This window comes from Protobothrops mucrosquamatus, unplaced genomic scaffold (assembly GCF_001527695.2).
Source record: "Protobothrops mucrosquamatus isolate PMUCROS unplaced genomic scaffold, P.Mucros_1.0 scaffold1928, whole genome shotgun sequence".
Lineage (NCBI taxonomy): Eukaryota > Metazoa > Chordata > Lepidosauria > Squamata > Viperidae > Protobothrops > Protobothrops mucrosquamatus.
Genome location: NW_015388049.1, coordinates 78433 through 99279, shown reverse-complemented (window position 1 = coordinate 99279; position 20847 = coordinate 78433). Strand labels below are relative to the sequence as shown.

General features: G+C 44.6%; 1 protein-coding gene across 1 annotated transcript; it reads right to left on the bottom strand.

The window, feature by feature from the left end:
- Positions 1 to 1367: 1367 nt before the first annotated feature.
- Positions 1368 to 20679, bottom strand: CAPN1 (calpain 1). The gene is made up of 21 exons (XM_015823610.1): positions 20390 to 20679; positions 19680 to 19749; positions 17756 to 17874; positions 16217 to 16350; positions 14759 to 14927; positions 14067 to 14150; positions 12557 to 12642; positions 11804 to 11878; positions 10630 to 10790; positions 9787 to 9962; positions 9668 to 9679; positions 8450 to 8661; positions 7576 to 7615; positions 7281 to 7346; positions 6174 to 6231; positions 5266 to 5330; positions 4317 to 4385; positions 4107 to 4185; positions 2786 to 2902; positions 2095 to 2153; positions 1368 to 1768 (listed from the first exon to the last, which is right to left on the bottom strand). Exons 1-21 carry the CDS (start codon positions 20654 to 20656, stop codon positions 1742 to 1744), a joined length of 2145 nt encoding a protein of 714 aa, XP_015679096.1. The 5' UTR covers positions 20657 to 20679; the 3' UTR covers positions 1368 to 1741.
- Positions 20680 to 20847: the final 168 nt, after the last annotated feature.

Sequence of the window (20847 nt, the reverse complement as noted above, 5' to 3'; positions counted from 1 at the left end):
TTTGGCAGCAAGCGCACTAGACAGGCGAGGAGCGTGTAACAACTGCAGTCTTTAGGCACCGAATTTCCCAAACCGACCTTTGCAGGGTAAAAAAAATCTCCTACAAAGGCCTGGAAGGGAGGTTGATTAGGCACTGGAGTGCTTCCAGGAGCGTCCAGGAAATTACATATATATATTGATATATAAACACACACATGCATAACAAAACCAATGAAATATTGCTTGCTCCGCTGGGAACAAAGGGTGAAACTAATTCCTGATTTTTAGCACCCCTTGCAAACAGGAGGGGTGGCCTGTAAAAGAAGTTTGAAGGCTGGACATAATGCAAAAAAGGTCAATTTTGTTGGTCACCTGAGTTTACCAACAATCGTGGCATTCTCTTAGCTGTAAATAAAGATAGTCCTCGACTTACGACGACAATTGGGGGCAGTGTTCCCACCGCTAAGCAAGGCGGTTTGTTAAGTGAGTGGAGCCCAATTTTGCAACCTGGTTTGGCCACGTTTGCTCAGCGAACCCCCTCGAGTTGTTAAGTGAATCAGGCGGTCGTTAAGTGAATCTGGATTGCCCTACTGACTTTGCCGGTCGGAAGCCGGCTGGGAAGGTCGCAAAGGATGATCACGTGACCCCGGGACGGTCCAACCGTCGCAAGTACATGCCAGTGGCCCAGTGCCTGAATTTTGATCACGTGACCAGGGGGCTGTAAGTGCAAGGACAAGTCGTAAGTTATTTTTTTCAGTGCTGTTGTAACTTCGAATGGTGACTAAATGAAGGGGTTGTAAGTCGAGGAATATCTGTATTTAAAAAAAAAAATCGAAAGGAGCGCTCAACTATAAACTGGCGAAGATGCCTGATTCGTCCTCACTTAATGTCGCCAGCAAGATTAAATATACATTTTTGTCCACAATTTTGCGGTTCCCAAAAGAGAGAGTTTTCTAGGCACAGATAGTCCTCGACCTCAATTCATCCCAAAATTTATGTTGCTAAGTGAGAAAATGGCTAACTAAGTTTTGCCTCATTTTACGACTCTTCTTGCCCCATTTGTTAACCGAATCGCTGCTGTTGTTAAATCGGCAACCCGGTTGTTAAGTGAATCTGGCTCTCCCCTTATCAGAAGGTCGCAAAAGGGAATCACATGATCCCAGGACACTGCGACCGTCATAAATGTGAGTCGGTTGCCAAGCATCCGAATATAAACCACGTCACCATGCGGGATTCTGCAACAGTCACAAGGGCGAAAAACGGTCATAAGTCCCTTTTTTTTCAGCGCCTATAACTTTCAACGCTCACTAAATGAATTGTTGTAAGTTGAGGACTACCTGTAATTCCACCTTGCCAAGGCTGGGATCACCCAAGAGTAAACTCCCCCCCCCCCAATTTTGTGAACCTGGGGAGTGCTGCTAGGAACCCCATGCTGGCTGAGGGACAAGGCAGTTTTGTGGCTTTGGCAAAACGCTGTGCGAGTCCCGAGCAGCATCACACCAGGTGTGAAGACAGACGTTTGAAATGAAGCTGCATTCAGGTCCCCCAGAACCGGTAGGAGCCCACACAGGAAATGGAACAACTCCGAGTTGGAAGCGTGGGGTGTGTCTGTTTGTGTGTTTCTTCTCCTTGGAACAGAAGCGGCGAAAAAGCGTTAACGCAAGGCACTTGCAGGTCAGAATCTCCCCCCCTTTCAAAACAAAATGTCCAGGGAGATGAAAAGTCCACAGAATTGCACGGGACGTGATCCGTATCTTTTTTTTCAGGCGAACATGGTCAGTTGTATCCACTGTGAAAAAGACACAAGAGACATTTTCTTTTCTTTTTTTTACCAACAACGCCACACCAGACAAATCACAAAAGGGGCTTTGAGAGCATTCTGGGTCCCAAAAGCTTGTCCAAGAGATTAGAAATATCCAAGCCTTTGGGATTAGAAATTGGAAAGACGCAGCCCGCGAGGAAAAGGGCAGGGGAGGGAAGAGGAAAACAAGGGACGGACGAAGCATTTCCAAGGATGAAAGCTCAGCTGTGAAGGGGTCTCAAAGGCTTCTGGAAACTTCCAGAATTCCCCACCCAGCAGGGTTAGGAAATTGTAGTCCACCTCGACGTGGTTACCTTAATCAAGTCAAACGTGACAATCCCGTCTTTGTCCGTGTCCAGGGCTTGGAAAAATCCTACAAAAGGAAAAACAGGTAAGGATTCATTAATCAATACATCCATAAATCACTAGATTAGAAGGGGCCTTGGAGGTCTTCTAGTCCAACCCCCTGTAATTAACAGAATAGAAAAATCACAGACTAATAGAATCACAGAAAACCCGGAGGCCACTGAGGATTCAAGTAGTCCTCGACTTACAACGGCGCATTTAGCGACGGTTCGAAGTTAACAACAGCACTGCAAAAAGTGCTGACTGACGACCGTTTTTCACACTTGGGACCGTTGCAGCATCCACGATCAAAATTCAGACACGTGGTTGACCGACTCACATTTATGACGGTCGCAGCGTCCCGGGGTCGCGTGATCCCCTTTTGCAACGTCCTGACGAGCCACGTCAATGGGGGAAGCCAGATTCACTTAACAACCCTGTGGCTAAGTTAACAACTGCAGTGATCCAGTTAACCAATGGTCGCAAAATGGGACAAAACCTCCCTTAACAAATATCTCAACTTAGCAACAGAGATTTTGGGTTGAACTGTGGGTTGTAAATCAAGGACTACCTGTAGGACAAACTGGCTTAATTCGGGATCATCGGATTACTTGGCCGTACCCCCCCCCCCAAACACCAGGGAAGGGGAGGAAAACTCACGGAACATGGTTTCCAGCCGCACCAAACAGCAGACAAAGTTGTCGAAGTCCAGGGCCAGGTCGGGCTCTGCGTAGCGAGTGATGATCAGTTCGTAGAGTCTCTTGTTTAGTTTGAAACCTGCCGAGAGCCAAAGAGCAACGTTAATATCCCGTTGAGAGGAGAAGGCCGTGGATTAAAAGAGAGAAAAGGGGCTAAAAGGAATTGGGGATGTCTAGTTTAATGAAGCGAAGGACGAGGGGGGACATGATAGCAGCGTTCCAATATCTCAGGGGCTGCCCCGAAGAAGAGGGAGTCAAGCTGTTCTCCAAAGCACCTGAAGGTAGGAGAAGAAGCAACGGGTGGAAACTCATCAAGGAGAGAAGCAACCTAGAACTAAGGAGAAACTTCCTGACAGTGAGAACAATTAACCAGTAGAACAACCTGCCTCCAGAAGCTGTAAATGCTCCAACACTGGAAGTTTTTAAGAAGAGACTGGACAGCCATTTGTCTGAAATGGTATAGGGTTTCCTGCCTGAGCAGGGAGTTGGACTAGATGACCTCCAAGGTCCCTTCCAACTTTATTATTGCTGTTGTTGTTATTATTATTATCATTATGGCTAAAATCAACATGTATGCAGAGTGCAAAGGGTGTGTTTGGCAGGATGGAGGCAGCATTTCACAGCCTCAACAACTTGTAAGATGTGTCCACTTCAACTCCAAGCATGCTGGCTGGGGAATTCTGGGAGTTGAAATCCGCTCACTTTAAAGCATGCTGGCTGGGGAATTCTGGGAGTTGACCCCCACCTACCTTAAAGGATGGTGGCTGGGGAATTCTGGGAGTCGAAATGCAGTTATTTCAAAGCATATCAGCTGAGGAATTTTGGAAGTTGAAGTCCCTCCATCTTAAAATATGATGGTTGGGGAATTCTGGGATTTGAAGTGCACACATCTTAAAGCATGCTGGTTAGGGAATTCTGGAAGTGGAAGCCCACCCATATTAAAGTTGCTGAGGTTGAGAAACAGGATTAAAGTGGTAGATTCAGTTCAGGTTCCCCACTCGATTGGGTGATCTGGGTGCCAAACAAACATTCTTAACACAATCAACACCACAGGATTGTAGTTGTTGGAATAGACATAGGGAAAAACACCTGTGGAGTTTCCTGAAGCTCTCACAGAAAAGATTATAAATGAGATTAAATTAAATTCCGTTATCCTCCAGTTGAAAACTGGGCAGGGCTTTAATTATCATTGGTTTTTTAAGCCCTCCTTGAGGGCTAGTCTGCTGCACAGGCAGACGAGAAGTGGGAAGAAAGCCAACTGTTCCAAGAAACGGGCGTGTCACCTGCAGATTCCAGAGCCATTCGCATTTCATAGGAACTCATGCTTCCCGACTTGTCCAAATCAAACTTCCGGAAGACTGCCTGAAAAAGTTTTTTAAAAAAGTTTTATATATATTTTTTTGGGAGTCTATGAATTGCAAACATGGTTTTGCAAACGTGGCTAAGATGCTCCTGTTTGCTCTTTTCAACTAGCTGGATGGATGGAAACTTACCAGATACTCTTTAATCTTAGTCCAAAGGACATTGAACTCCACCAGGCCGAGTTTTCCATTCCCATCTTTCTGATGGAGGGAGGGGCTGTTAAGGGAACACACTTGAGAGAAATTCACCCCTCCCTTCCCAACCATTCACTTACAAAACCACAGGGGAAAAAAATAATAATCTCTCTTTGGGATCATTGAACTGAATCAAGGCAGCATCCGTCCTTATCAGAGCAAGAAGCCTCCATTTCTGGTTTGAAGCTGGTTTACAGCTTGCTTAAAGATCCCCCCAAAAAGGAGTTTAAGCAGCCAACCCTATTTTGTAATTCTGCAATATTCTGAAGAGGAAAGAAATTAAAAGACGCTTGCTCCTGGGGAGGAAAGCTATGGCAAATCTAGACAGCATACTCAAAAGCAGAGTCATCACCCTGCCAACAAAAGTGCGTATAGTCAAGGCCATGGTTTTCCCAGTTGCAACGTATGGCTGTGAAAGTTGGACCCTAAGAAAAGCTGAGCGCCAAAGAATGGAGGCCTTTGAACTCTGGGGCTGGAGAAGACTCCTGCGAGTCCCCTGGACTGCAAGGCGATCCAACCGGTCGGTCCTAGAGGAGATCAACCCCGACTGCTCTTTAGAAGGCCAGATCCTGAAGTTGAAACTCAAGGACTTTGGCCACCTAATGAGAAGGAAGGACTCACTGGAGAAGAGCCTAATGCTGGGAAAGATGGAGGGCAAGAGAAGAAGGGGACGACAGAGAAGGAGGTGGCTGGATGGAGTCCCTGAAGCAGGAGGCGTGAGCTTCAATGGACTCCAGAAGGTAGAGGACAGGAAGGCCTGGAGGAATGTTGTCCATGGGGTTGCGATGGGTCGGACACGACTTCGCAGCTAACAACAATATTCCAAAAGGACACAATTAGGGTCCAACTTTCACAGCCTTCTTTACGCTGAGAAAAATTAGGATACATCCATGAGGTTCACCATACTTCTGCAGGACTCCAGGCTGAATCCTTTTGTGCGTAGATCTTTATCTGCAGTTTACACCAAAGAAAGGAAAGCGGGTGAATCAAGGAGAGAAGCAACCTAGAACTAAGGAGAAACTTCCTGACAGTTAGAACAATTAACCAGTGGAACAACCTGCCTCCAGAAGCTGGAAGTTTTTAAGAAGAAACTGGATAGCCATTTGTCTGAAATGGAATAGGGTTTCCTGCCTGAATAGGGGGTTGGACTAGATGACCTCCAAGGCCCCTTCCAACTTTATATTATTATTATTATTATCCTTCCTTTTTTATATACAGGTAATCCTCGGCTTACAACAGCTCATTCAGTGACGGTTCAAAGTTACAACGGCACTGAAAGAGGTGAATTACGACCGTTTTTCACACTTACGACCCCTGCAGTCCGTGGTTGAGTGATCAAAATTCGGACCCTTGGCAATCGACTCTTATTTACGACGGTTTCAGCCTCTCCCGGGGTCACGTGACTCCCCCTTTGCAGCCTTCTGACAAGCAAAGTCAATGGGGAAGCCAGATTCACTTAACAACGACGTTACTAAGTTAATGGCTGCCGCGATTCACTTAACAACTGTGGCAGGAAAGGTCGTAAAATGGGGCAAAATTCACTTCAGAAATGTCTCGCTTGGCAACAAAAATGTGGAGCTGTGTTGTGATCATTAAGTCAAGGACTACCTGTCTATTGGTCAACTCGATAGTTCTGTCTCCTATTTTACCCACAACAACCCTGTGGGGTGGGGTGGGCTGAGAGCAGCCTACGCCCCTTCCCCAATTTCCAGGATTTGGAGCCAAACAGGTATTTTTCTCTTTTATTTAAAAAAAAAAGGCCACAGAGAGGTGAGGATCTATCTCGACACTTACGTTTTCCAATGATCCTGTTGAGGATGGTTTGCAGTTCTCGTGGGCTGATCTCCATATCCTGGAAGAAAAAAGGAAATTAGAGTGTCCTTATCATGTGAAAAAAAACCAGGATTTTAAAACCTGAATTTTGAACAGGTCAGATTGGCCGTTGGACTGATGTACATTTTTGAAACAAAATAACTCCAATCAGCCATTTATTTTCCTTACTATTGCTACGGTTTTTCTCTTTGTTACTATTTATTTTTGCTATTTAGTATTTATGTATTTTTTCCTATTTATTTATTTTTTTCCTATTTATTCCTATTTACTATTTATTTACTTTTTATATTTTAATAACAACAACAACAATAATGTTGGAAGGGAACTTGGAGGTCATCTAGTCCAACCAACCCTACACCATTTCAGACAAATGGCTATCCAGTCCCTTCTTAAAAACCTCCAGTGATGAGGAAGGAAAGAAGGGAAGGAGGGAAGGAAAGAAAGAAGGAAAAAAGAATAGCAGAATAACAGAATCACAGAATTGGAAGGGACCTTGGAGGTCATCTAATTCAACCCCCTGCTCAGGCAGGAAACCCTATACCATTTCAGACAAATGGCTGTCCAGTCTCTTAAAAACTTCCAGGGTTGGAGCATTCACAGCTTCTGGAGGCAGGTTGTTCCACTGATTAATTTAACTATTAATTGTTTTAACTATCTTAAACTATTTTATTTATTCATGACATTTATTTACTGCCAGTCTTGTAGTTCAAGGCGACTCTGAGTGGCTTACAACTTTCCTCCCCCTATTTTTTCCTATTTCTATACTTTTTTCCCCTATTACGTATTTATTAATATTTACACTGTATTCATTTCTTTGCATCGAAATACAACACTAGACCGTTGCTTTGTAAAAACTTTCATTAAAACCCGTTTCCAAGGCGGGGGACAAATTCACAGATTGTAATAAATGGAAACTTAAAAGTAAAATAGTTTAAAATTAAAATTAATTGATCTAATTATCCCCCATCTCTTTCTCTCCCCTTTTACCGCCAGCTCAATTTTTATTTATAATTCTTTAATTTTTAATTTTGTTTAAATTTGTGCTCTTTCTCACGTGCGTGTACTTACCGCCCCTGCCAGCTGCTTAAACAGCTGTTTAAAGCCTTCATCAATTTCACGCTCCGAAAGAATTTTCTAGAGAAACGGGAAAAAGGAAGATGGCGTCAGAAAATGAAGACCGAATTTGGCTTCCGGCGAATAAAATTAACAGGGGAAGTGAGCTTAAAACCCTCCATTTTGTCTCAAGCGGATCCTTCTGGAGATATGTCTCTCTTTGAAGGAAGACATGTATTTTTCCTTTGAATGGGGAAGGGAAATTTATTTTCTGTTCCTGAATTCCCCCAAATGTAGGGGGAAAAATTACCTCATCGGGAAGGTTGGCTTGGATCTGATCATCCATCTCCCTGTAGAAGCATAGAAACAAAGAAAGAACAAAATGAAAAAACACAGCCTAAAATAGAGGTAGTCCTCATTTTACGATGATAATTCCCCCCAGAAATCGTGGGCGCTCCATCACTGGAGATTTTTTAAGAAGAAACTGGACAGTCACCTGTCTGAGATGGTATAGGTTCTCCTGCTTGAGCAAGGGGGTGGACTAGAAGACCTCCAAGGTCCCTTCCAATTCTATTCTATTCTATTCTATTATTTTCCATTCCATATTCCATATTCCATTCTATTCTATATTCCCTATTCTATTCTATATTCTATATTCTGTTCTATTCTATATTCTATTCTATATTCTATTCTATATTCTATTCTATTCTATTCTCCATTCCATATTCCATTCCATTCCATTCTATTCTATATTCCCTATTCTATTCTATATTCTATATTCTGTTCTATTCTATTCTATTTTCCATTCCATATTCCATTCTATTCTATTCTATATTCCCTATTCTATTCTATTCTATTCTATTCTATTCTATTCTATTCTATTCTCCATTCCATATTCCATTCCATTCCATTCCATTCTATTCTATATTCCCTATTCTATTCTATATTCTATATTCTGTTCTATTCTGTTCTATTCTGTTCTATTCTGTTCTATTCTGTTCTATTCTATTCTATTCTATTCATTGAGAATAACTTGTCATTAATTTTGAAAGGATCTAGGGCTGACTTATAACTAAGGCTGTTTTATGAGTCAAGCCATTAGGGTTTGCCCAAGCAAGGATGATTTCAAGCAGAGTTTGGTATAAACCCCACCCTCGACGAAGCCCTGGGAAAGGAGGACTTACACAGTCCCGGCTTTGTTTTCTGAGAACACGCGAAGTACAAAGTCTCCTTCCTTGTTGGGCTCAAAAGTCGAAGGGACCACGATGTATTCGCCCGGGGGCAGCTTAAAACGAGTGCTGACTTCGCGCAGGTTGATGAACTGCTCCGATCGGGCCCGGGAAGAGTTGGAGAGGAAAAAATCCCGCTTCAGATGGACCGAAGGCTGCCCCTTGCACTGCCGGAGAAAAAGAGGAATTGCGATAAAAAAAACAACAACAACCAGGGATTCCCTCCCACCGAGATCCCCGGGGAGATCCAAAGGATCCAGAGGCCAAGACTTGCCTGCCAAGCTGGAGATCTGTCAATAATGAGTAGACAACGGAGCCGAACGAGATAGATTGGACGTTCCTAAATCTAGTTTTCGTTTAGAACCACGAGGACTAGGATCTTAGCTCTTTCCTCAAGCCCCTGACCACAGCCCAAAATTACAGGCAGTCCTCGGCTTGTGACTAATTGAGCCCACAATTTCGTTCGCTAAGCAAGACAGTTCTTAGGTGAGTTTTGCCCCAGTTTACGACCTTTCTTAACACATTTGTGAAGTGAAACACTGCAGCTGTTAAGTTAGCAACACAGTTGTGAAGTGCATCTGGCTTCCCCATTGATTTCGCTCCTCAGAAGGTCGCAGAAGGGGATCATGTGATCCCGGGACACTGCAACAGTCATAAGTACATGCCAGTTGCCAAGTGTCTGAATTTTGATCAAGTGACCGTGGGGATATTGCAATGGTCGTTTAAGTGTGAAAAACGGTCCTAAGTCACTTGTCGGTGTAAGTAGGAACAGTCACTAAATGAATAGTTGTAAGTTGAGGAACGCCTGTATTAGGAGGGCAGGAGTCTACCTGTACTGAGCAATCAGCACTTGCTCTTTATCTGAAACAAAGAGGGCTGGGATCTTAGAATTCCAGTTTTACTCCTGACCTCTCCAAGCTGGGGAAACAATTTATTGGTCTGGAATCCTGGAAGATCTTTACCGCCATGGGACCCAAGCAGTGGTGGGATTCAAATAGGGGAACAACTGGTTCTGTGTGTGGATGCTGCTTCTGGAAGTCCATTCTGGGCCTGGGCAACAAAAAATTAGCTACCGATTCTGCTGAACCGGTGCCAACTGGCTGAATCCCACCACTGGACCCAAGGCTTGAACCCATGACCATTACTGTGCCGGACCGATTTTTGCCAACGTACCTCTTGGGGCACCTGGAAAAAACAGAAAAAAACAAAATCAGTGCATTTCGGAAGAGGAACCATCCCAGTTCAGAGGGACATCCAGGGAGTGGGGGGGGGAAAAGCCCTTTGGGTGTTACCTCGTAGACGGCAAAGCCGATGGTCTCCATGTCCTTGCCCAACCGCCGCTCCCGGCGACGGTTTTTCTGCATCAGGGCCAAAAGGAAGCTGCACCCGGGCTCTCTCCGCCCGTCTTCGTCCTCGTGATCAAGCTCGTCAAGCCGGATTTTAAACTGCGGATTAATCCAGAAGGTGGCTGCAGGAGGGGAGAAAAAAATGGAAGAAGAATGCCAGCGCGAAAGATGGGCGCGGTCGGACATTGATCAGGGTCCCTCAACGTGTCTTTTCCCTGGTCCTCAATTTACGACCAGAATGCACCCTGGAAATTGTGATCCTGTTCTGAGGGCCATGTCAAGTTTTAAAGCATGGTTTTGCTGGTGCCATAATTATTGCTTCCAAGCTTGTCAACAAACTTTGGGGTGGTGGTGGTAAAGGGATTGGAATGCAGACTGCAAAGATCGAGAAGTCAGACCATGAGAATCAAGGACGTCGTGCCAGATGTCTGGCCAGACCCAGAGACACGTTCTCATAACGATATTTTTCTGCTTAATGGGGCAACGTGAACCAACCCAAGAGAGAGGAGGGAAAATTCCATGCTTTTACTATATGGGTTTACTATATGGGTCTTGCCAGAGCTGGTTTTGCTTTCATCTGTGCCCAAACGCTGTACTCAATAAAGTTTTGCATTAAGAGACGGGATTGTCTCGTGGATGCTTGCTCGGTCGGCTTCGTCAGTCGGAACCTTGACAGGTCCTAAAGCAGGTCAACGAACACCGGCTTCCAGCAAAAGCATCATTAAATCGCAATCACAAGGATTGCAGGGCTGGGCTTGAGATAATCATATCCCCTGCCAGGGGGGCTACCTGGGAAATTTCTACAGCCCCCGGCCGTGCTCCCTCGTCTCCAAGTGCCGTCGTACAGCGTGGTGTTCCATTTTCGGAATTTGCGAGCCTTCAGGGCATCGGGGGTGAGGTTGCAGATCTCAAGACGAGAGAATTCGCGGAGGAAATCTTGGAAGGACATCCTGGAAGGAAAGAGGAGAAGCAAGTTCAAGGGCTGCGTTTTGAAGCCTTCAAAGTTACAACGGGGGAGCAGAAGCTGTCGACGCCCGGATCTTTTGTCGGGGAGAGGCAGAACTTGGGAACTTCCCCTGATAGTAGAAAAATAGCAGCCCCCACCCACCCAATAACACGGGATTGTTTTTAAATGATTCATGCATTGATTTTGGTTTTTTTACAAAAATACCTAGAATTTCTCTGCCCACCATCCAAGGCTAGACATCTCAGCCCTAATGTCATTAATCCACCTCATTGAAATGGAAGTGATAACTTTTATCTATCTATCTATCTATCTATCTATCTATCTATCTATCTATCTATCTATCTATCTATCTATCTATCTATCTGTCTATCTGTCTATCTGTCTATCTGTCTATCTATCTATCTATCTATCTACCATCTATCTATATCTATCTATCTATCTATCTATCTATCTATCTATCTATCTATCTATCTATCTATCTATCTATCTTCTATCTACCTATTTGATACTTCTATCATCTATGTATCTACTTATCTATCCAATCATTCATCCATCTACTATATTTCTATCTGATACTATCTATCTGTCCATCCCTCCATCCATCCACCTATCCCTCTATCTGTCCATCTATATATCTCTCTATCAATCTATCAATCATCTATTCTATCTGATATTTGTATTATCTATTTACTTATACATTTTTCTAACTATATCTATGCACTCTGTATTTCTATCTGATCTCTCCCTCCCTCCCTCCCTCCCTCCCTCCCTCCCTCCCTTCCTTCCTTCCTTTCTTCCTTCCTTCGCCTCCATCTCACTCTACAAAACTCCAGGTGGCTTACAAGAAAACTCGTCAATATTAAACTAATATTAACAGTAGATGCAAAATCAAAAACCTACAGCAAGGACAGGACGATCGCGGCACCTTCCCCATTTATTTTTAAATTTAAATAAAATAAAAAGTTCTGCCAAAACTCAGATAAAAGTCAGATCTACCAAAACTCTCCATCCTCCATTTTCACCCTCAGCTGCTGCCCCACAGCCGGCTCCACTGCATTCCACTCTCCAGAACTGTTAAAAAATAAAAAAAAAATAAAAAGAGGGCTTGTTAAAAGGCTCCCTCCATACACCAGGAAACAAACCAGATTGCGGGCGGGCTGAGGGTTGTGAATGAGGCTGGCAAGGGATTGATGCGTGTGCATCCATCCAGGAAAGGAAACTGGCAAAAGTTTGTACAATTTTATTGATGTAAACAAACAAGCAATCTAGGAACAAGCCCAAATTTCATGGGGCCTGTTTTTTAATCGTTTTATCAATAGGGATTAAATGGTAAGACTGTCAAGACTGCAGAGAGCTGGGTTCGAATGCTAGCATATTCAAATGTTCATTAGATACGATGCCCAGGGCTGTTTTGAGAACAGGCAAGGAGACCACACAAAAACACTTGATTGATAAGCTCTGGCTTGGTCTATTCTAGTATTTCTCAAACTTGGCAACTTTTAAGATGCGTGGACTTCAATTCCCAGAGTTCCCCAAAGTCCACGCATCTTAAAGTTGCCAAGTTTGAGAAAACATTGGTTCACTTTTCCACTTTGAAACTGGGCAACGTTTACGGAAATGAATGAAACACGGATGAAAATCAGCTCCATTCATTCTGCTGCTTTTCTTCTCTCTAAAACCAGGCAAGGGCACCTCACAACAAAGGATGCTGGGAGTTGTAGTTCCCTAACTCCAGGAGGGCAATGTCACCTGTCACTCCACGCTCCCGTCCATTCTACCTCTCCCCACGGGTTTCGTATCCGGATCAGGCTGACGCGCTGTCCTCGGTAGTTGATCTATTGGAAGGCAGAGATTGTCGTCAGCCGCCGCGTCCACCTTAAGATGATTTCATGGTGGTTTAATGCAAAATTCATGCAATTAAGCCACTGCCAAACAGATTCGTACACAGCATGGTAACCAGAAACCAGAAACACGCAGGTTGAGGCCTCGAGTGCTGAATGCGAATCTTACAGCAGACTGGTGTGGTTTGTAGTGCCAAAGAATAAATTCGACGCGATTGCTGGGACTGTGTTACAGGCAGTCCTCAATTTATGGTTATAGTTGGGAAGATAATTTCCAAGATGCTTGTGCCTGATTTTGTGACCTTTTTTTTTTTTTTGCCAAGGTGGTTAAGCAAATCAACCTGGCTTCTCTTATTAACTTTGCTTGTCGAAAGTCAACCAAGGGTGATCACATGACCCCGGGATGCTGCAACGGTTGTAAAATACAGGCCAGTTGCCCAGCACCCGAATTTTGACCATGTGACCATGGGGATGCTGCAACGGTTGTCAGTGTGAGGACCAGTCCTAAGTCACTTCTTTTTCCCCAGGGCTGTTGTAACTTCAGACAGCTGTGAAACAAATATAAATCGAGGACTATCTGTACATGGCGTGGGATAGATGGAATAGAATAGAGCTGGAAGGGATCTTGGAGGTCTTCTAGTCCAGCCCCCCACTCAAGCAGGAGAACCTATACCATCCCAGACAAGTGACTGTCTAATCTCTTCTTAAAAATCTCCAGTGATGGAGCACTCATGATTTCTGGTGGCAAGCTGTTCCACTGGTTAATTGTCCTCACTGTCAGGAAGTTTCTCCTTAATTCCAGGTTGCTTTTCTCTTTGATCAGTTTCCAACCATTGTTTCTTGTCCTGCCTTCAGGTGCTTTGGTGAACAACATGACCCCCTCTTCTTTGTGGCAGCCCCTCAAATACTGGAACACTGCTATCATGCCTCCCCTATTTCTTCTTTTCTTTAGACTAGCCAAACCCAAGTCCTGCAGCCGTTCTTCGTATGTTTTGGTCTCCAGGCCTTTGGTCATCTTAGTTGCTCTTCTCTGAATTTTTTCCAAACTCTCAACCTCTTTTTTGTGATATGGTGACCAAAAGCAATATTATTGAAGGCCGTCTGCAGCCTGTAAAAATATATTTCTGTAGGAGGTGACCAAGCTGTGTGCGAGGGAAGGGTCAAACGCGTCATCAGTCACGAGTCCTTTCGTGCCCACGCGAGATCTAATTCCAGCCCACCTTGAATTCCTTTCTGCTTCTTATCTCCCGCTCTCATTTCCCTTGACTGTTAGTAGTTCAGATTCTTAGTAGTGGAGCTTAAGGCGACAATAAATCTTTGTAAGCCATTTGAACTATCTGGATCTCCAGATTTTCCGAGCGCTTGACATTCTTCTTCTCTTTCTAGTTTGTTTTTTGTGACGGTTCAACGGTTCTCACCTGCTCAGCTCCAGTGACCGAATAAGCATGGCCCTTCACCAGCTTCTTGAACGTGACCGCTTCCATGTCAAATGCACTGGTGATCTGGAATTCAAAGGGGAAAGGAAGAAGGGTTAGAAGAGAAGAACCTACGTTACAAGTTTTGAATGCCTTCGTGGAAGTGGAGTGGAGCTACAGGAGAGTCCTCGACTTACGACTGGTCACTTAGGGACCGTCTGAACTTATGCCAGACCATTTCCTTAATGGCTGGTGGTGAAATCAGGTCGGTCCTATGGATGACCTGATGGGAGACCGAGATGAGCAGACTCCATTATGGCTGTAACTCAAGGACTACAGTAGCTATAGACGTCCGTCTCTTAGCTCCGGTTTTAGTACAGTCTAATACTTTAATCTGTGTAATTTTCATGTGTCGATGTTTTAATGACATTCACTTGTTTTATAAGCCACCCAGAGTCGCCCTGCATAAAAATTTTAATCAATAGTAAAATAATGAGAGCGGGCGTCAAAGTTTCATTTTTTAATGTGTGCCGGCGTATTCACAGAAAAAAGTGACCATAAAGCTTATCATATCTTAATCTTACCTTACCTTAACAATACATAGTCATAAAGCTTGCCAAGTGTCCGAGGACTTGGGAGTCCACTTAGGAGCCCATCTTTAAGCAAAGGCGAGAGGACGTCCCCGATATACTCACATCGATGGAGCAGCCCATGAGAGACCCCCTCTCCAGGGCTTTCAAGATGATCTGAAAGAGATCGCCGGGAGGCTTCCGCAGATCGTACCACTCGGTAACCCCGCCTGTAAAATCCTCAAACCCTTCGGAGGTGCTTCCTCCAGATAAGGCTTCATAGCAGCCGTTCACCCTAGGGAGAGATCGAATGGTAGCATTTATCCTCCTGCAACTCCATGGTGCCATGTTGCGGTGATTTTTATCATGGATTTATCTTAATTCAATATTTTATAGAGATAGATAGATAGATAGATAGATAGATAGGTAGGTAGGTAGGTAGGTAGGTAGGTAGGCAGAGAGAGAGAGAGATAGAGAGAGAGAGATAGGTAGATAGATAGATAGATAGATAGATAGATAGATAGATAGATAGATAGATAGATAGATAGATAGGTAGGTAGGTAGGTAGGTAGGTAGACAGAGATAGATAGAGAGAGAGGATAGGTAGATAGATAGATAGATAGATAGATAGATAGATAGATAGATAGATAGATAGATAGATAGATAGACAGATAGACAGATAGATAGATGATAGATAGAGACAGACAGACAGACAGACAGACAGACAGATAGATAGATAGATAGATGTAGGGAGGTAGGTAGGTAGATAGATAGAGAGACAGAGAGATAGAGATATAGGTAGATAAATAGATAGATAGATAGATAGATAGATAGAGAGAGAGAGAGAGAGAGAGAGAGGTAGGTAGGTAGGTAGAGAGACAGAGAGATAGAGATAGAGAGAAATATAGGTAGATAAATAGATAGATAAATAGATAGATAGATAGACAGATAGATACTGATTATTCACTTAACAATGTTAGCATTTCCTCTTCTCTTCCTTGTTGCCTTCCCTCCCTTCTTCCCTTCCCTTCCCTTCCCTTCCCGAGGAAGGATCAATCAATCAGAATAGAGCTGGAAGGGACCTTGGAGGTCTTCTAGTCCACCCAACTGCTCAAGCAGGAGTCGCTACACCATTTCAGACAAGTGGCTGTCCAGTGTCTTCTTAAAAACCTCGACAGATGAAGGCCCCACAACATCTGAAGGCAATTTCTGTTCCACTAGATAATTGTATACCGGTAGTTGAGGACTACCTGTATATTTGCCGATGCTGTACTTAAAACATATATTTGTGCTTGCGTGTATAATGTGTTTTATTAGTGTTGTATAGCAGGAACTGCATGACCTCTGCAGGTGCCATAAGCTAAATAAAATAAAGAAACTCTAGGGAGAGCTAGCACGGCGTTGTCTGACCATCAGGCAGAGTGTTTTTCTGCCCATTTCACAGACAGGGAAAACTGAGTCTTTCTCCAGAAGCCGATTCCTGGCAGAGGAGGGAGTAAGCCAAATCTTCTGGTAGCCAAGATCAACTTTTAAGCACTTTCCTCTCCCCGCCAAAAATCAAAATCAGAAATAAATAATACGTACTTGGCGTAAGCTTTTTCAAGCAGGGCGCTCCAGAATTCGTTCCCTTCAGCAGAGTGGACAAACACCAGCTTCCCGTCTTTTGTCGGGAGCAAATCGTCCACCACCACGTCGATCCATTCGCCGAACTGCCAAATCTGTTTTCAAGGAGCAGAAGACAAAAAAGAAGTCAAGAATCCTAAATTTATGGTCTGCCATATTCAGTGGCTTCTATACAAAGAGTCCTCAACTGACAGTTGTTCGTTTAGTGACCGTTCAAAGTTACAACAACACTAAAAAAACGTGATTTAGGACCATTTTCCACACTTAGGACCGTGGCAGCATCCTCAGGGTCACGTGATCAAAATTGAGACGCTCGGCAACCGACTCATATTTATGACGGTCGCACTGTCCCGGAGTCACATGACTCCCCTTTTGCGACCTTTGGACAAGCAAAGTCAATGGGGGAAGCCGGATTCACTTAACAACCGGGTTACTAACTTAATGACTACAGTGATCCGCTTAACAACGGTGGCCAGAAAGGTCGTAAAATGGGGCAAAACTCAATTAAGAAATGTCTCACTTAAGAACAGAAAGTTTGGCCTCTGTTGTGGTCGTAAGCTGAGGACTGCCTGTATTAAGGAAAGTCGTGATAAGAAATCACAATTGTGCAACCACGCTAAGTCAATTATCTCGGCCTTTTTAAGTACCTTCAGTCAACATAGGTAGTCTTTGATTTACAACCAAAATTGAGCTCAAAATTTCCATTGTCAAGTAAGACAGTTGTTAAGTGAGTTATGTGATATATAAGTCTAAGTGCTATTGCTATCTTCCTTCCTTCCTTCCTTCCTTTTAATTTCTCACTTTTTATATCTATGTATTTAGGCCCTTCCTTCCTTCCTTCCTTCCTTCTTATTGGATAAAATGCAGTATTGCAGGCTTACTCTGCCCACAACCAGGAATTCGATCCTGACTGGCTCAACGTTGACTCAGCCTTCCATCCTTCCGAGGTGGGTAAAATGAGGACCCAGTTTGTTGGGGGCAACAGGCTGACTCTATAAACTGCTTAGAGAGGGCTGTGAAGCACTATGAAGTGGTATATAAGTCTTAACTGCTATTGCCCTTTCTTTTTCCTTCCTTCCTTCCTTCCTTCCTTCCTTCCTTCCTTCCTTCCTTCTTTCCTTCCTTCCTTCCTTCCTTCCTTCCTTCCTTCCTTCCTTCCTTCCTTCCTTCCCACTGGATAGAATGCAATATTGCAGACTAACTCTGCCCACAGCCAGGAATTCAATCCTGACCGGCTCCAGGTTGACTCAGCCTTCCGTCCTTCCGAGGTCAGTAAAAGGAGGACTCAGATTGTCGGGGGCAACAGGCTGACTCTGTCAACCGCTTAGAGAGGGCTGGAAAGCACTGTGAAGCGGCATATAAGTCTACGTGCTCTTGCTCTAGCTCCAGGATGCCCTTCTTCTCTGGACTACCTTGCAGGGCTAACACCTTGCTTGTATTTCAAAAATAAGGAGGAAAGGAATCCATGGGCCCTGGACCAAGGACTGGAGAAGTATTTACCTGGAAGTGGAAGATTCCAGCATATCCATTCTGGAAGCATTGTCCATGGGGGACCACGCGATGGAGAAGGGGGTCGTTCAGCGTGAGCGATGCAATGGCAGCCAACAGCCAACAGTCCCCTAGAGAGAGCGATTCCAGAAAATTCAGCCTACCACGCAGAAAGAGGCCACAAAAATTAGAACGTAGGGTTGGAAGGGACCTTGCGAGGTCTTGTAGTCCACCCCGCTGCTCCAGCAGGAGACCCTACACCATTTCGGACAATAGCTGTACCGTCTCTTCTGTCCAGTGATGGAGGACCCACAACTTCGGAAGGTAAGCTGTTCCACTGATTAAACCCCCCCCCCAAAAACCCCCACCTTTTTTCAATTTTTTTTAATCCTCTTTTTTCTTAGGTATCTATCATGTACAGGCAGTCCTCAACTTAAGACCATAACTGAGCCTGGAAGGACAGTTGTGCTGGTTGTTGACTCGATTTTACGACATTTTGTGTGGCCGTCCTTCCGTGAAACCCGCAATGGACTTCCCCCCCCCCGAAACCAAAAATAAACATCGGTTTCCAGAAAAGAGAAAGAAAGGAAAAAAAACCCAAAACATTTACAGCCATTCGCAGCGTCCTGCAGTCCCATAATCACAATTTACAAGGTTGGTTGTTGTTTTTTTTAGATGATCCATTTGTTTAATGACTGCAGTATTCGCTTAACCGTCGCGGCAAAAATGGCCACGAAATTTGGAGGCGGTTCTGTGGCAACCCGCTTAATGACAGGCACACGACGTAGGACTCTAATTCTGGTGGTTAAGTTGAGGTTGATCTTTACTCTAAACGTGGGAAACTAAGATAGACTCGGACAGCTACAAAGGCCTAATTTTTCTATACAGAAGATCGCAAGATGAATTCTTGACAGCTCCAGACAGGACTGGATAAACTAAAAAAACAAAACAAAACAAAAAAAACCCACAGGGCTTCTATCGATCTGTGTCAAAAATCCTGAGCTGCAAAAATGTGCCTTGTTCGCTTAGTTGTTACTGGTGTAACTAGATTCACGCACCTTGAACAGTTCAAAAGGCTGTGCTGTGTGAAAACCCGCAGGCCGGCTGTGGCTTATGGGACCAGCTAGGCTTAAGCCAGGGCGGGCTTCGTGCAAGACGCATCATTCAATCGGTTTGCAATTTTGCAGGGCCACGATGGGCAGGGAGGGACTTACAAAGGGGTGGTAGAGATGCCAAGCACTGTCTGGAGTTACTACAAGTTGCAACCTGTTTCTTAGCCCCAAAGCTGGCTTTGAGCCACAGGGATGGAGGGGTGTGGTAGTTCCCTGCAGGCGCTGATCAGATAACTGACAGAGGGGTGTGGAAGCAACCAGAGGGAAGAGCAGAAATAATTTCCTGTAACTGCTGGGGCAAGAAGCAATGGGTGGAAGCTGCTCAGAGGGAGAGCCAACCTGGAACTAAGGAGGAATTTCCCGACAGCGAGAAAAATTAACCCGTGGAACTGCCTGCCTCCAGAAGTCGTGGGTGCTCCAATACCGTAGGTTTTCAAGGAGAGACGGGGCAGCCCTTTGACTTGGATGGTATGCAGAAGAACAGAGCTGGAAGGGACCCTGGAGATCTTCTAGTCCAACCCCCTGCTCAAGCAGGAGACCTTATTGGTTGTCCAATCACTTCTTGAAAGGACTGAGCAGGGGGTTGGACTAGATGACCTCCAAGATCCCTTCCAACTTTACTATTATTACTATTACTATTATTATTATTATTAAAAGAAGGAGAATATATTTGCACCTTGCGTCATTTGTAAAAATAAATGAAGGCAGGAAGGGGAAAAAAAACCTTAAATCTTAAGCTTTTCCGCTCCCGTCAGATTGGAAAAAAAGACCCAAAGGGGCCCAGGGATGTGGAAGCCCATGTGGCTGCAGCTCTCACCACTCACCCAGAGCTCCCTGACAAACATCGGTCCGCGTGGCACCGTCTATGATGAAAAGGGGGTTGCGGCACATTTCCTGAAAGATTCAAAGAGACAAAGGCGCGTTAAATGGCAGAAGAACTTGAGAACGCTGGCAGGATGTGAAGCCCCAAAGGGGGTCAGCTAGATGCCCTCAGGGAGACCCCCTAAGCCTTTCCCCTGAAACCAGCACCGACCGTCAACAGCCAGCCACCCACCAGGTAAGGGTGATCTTACCTGAACCTGTCTAGCCACTTTTCAAACTATAGATCGGGGGTCTTCCAACCTGGCCCCTTTTTATGACTTGTGGACTTCGACTCCCAGAATCCCTCAGCCAGGCCCGAGGAATTCTGGGAGTTGAAGTCCACGAGTCATAAAAGGGCCAAGTTTGAAGGCCCCTGCTGTAGATAGTCCCTGACCTATAACCCGTTCGTTTCATGACTGAAGTTACAACGGCTTTGGAAAATTAAATCAAATTAAAATTACAAATCCCTCGTGGACACGTGATCGCCGTTGGGATGCTGGTCAACCCGCTCGGATTTATGACAGTTGCACCGTTTTTGCAATCACGTGATCGTCTTTTCAGACCTCGAGAGCACCCAGGACCCCTCAAAAGAAAAAGACTTAGTTGTGGTTTTTTTTAAAGTGAATTTCTGCACCCTAAAAAAATCTCCCTCGGGCAGGTCTTCGCGACTCACTGTTGGGCGTTTCCACTTGACCCCGTAGGTCTTCGAAGAACTTGGCCCCAGTTCTTTGAAACCCAGCGAAGAGGCCGTAGCCGGGAAGGTTTCGTCCCTGAACAGACTCCCATTCTGCAGACATTCGTTGCGGAGCATCTCAAAATCCTGAGCCAAGTACTTGACTGCATTCTCATGTTTTCCCAAACCCAGGTCTTTGGCCCGTTGCTTCTGGACTTGCGCCGAGACGCCGGTGCAATAAATCGGAACAATGAACTCTTCTGACATGTTGGTTGATTATCCAAGCAATCAAATTCCCTGAAACAGATAAAAGAGAGCTTAAAAGTAGATACTACGATTAGCCGGTAGGAAAACTGTCGACTGCTGTATGTTCAAGTCTCTAGTCCTCATGGTTCCCGGAAAGAAACTGAAAGCATAATTGCAAGGAATATCCAAAATAAAGACAGGGAGTTTTATTA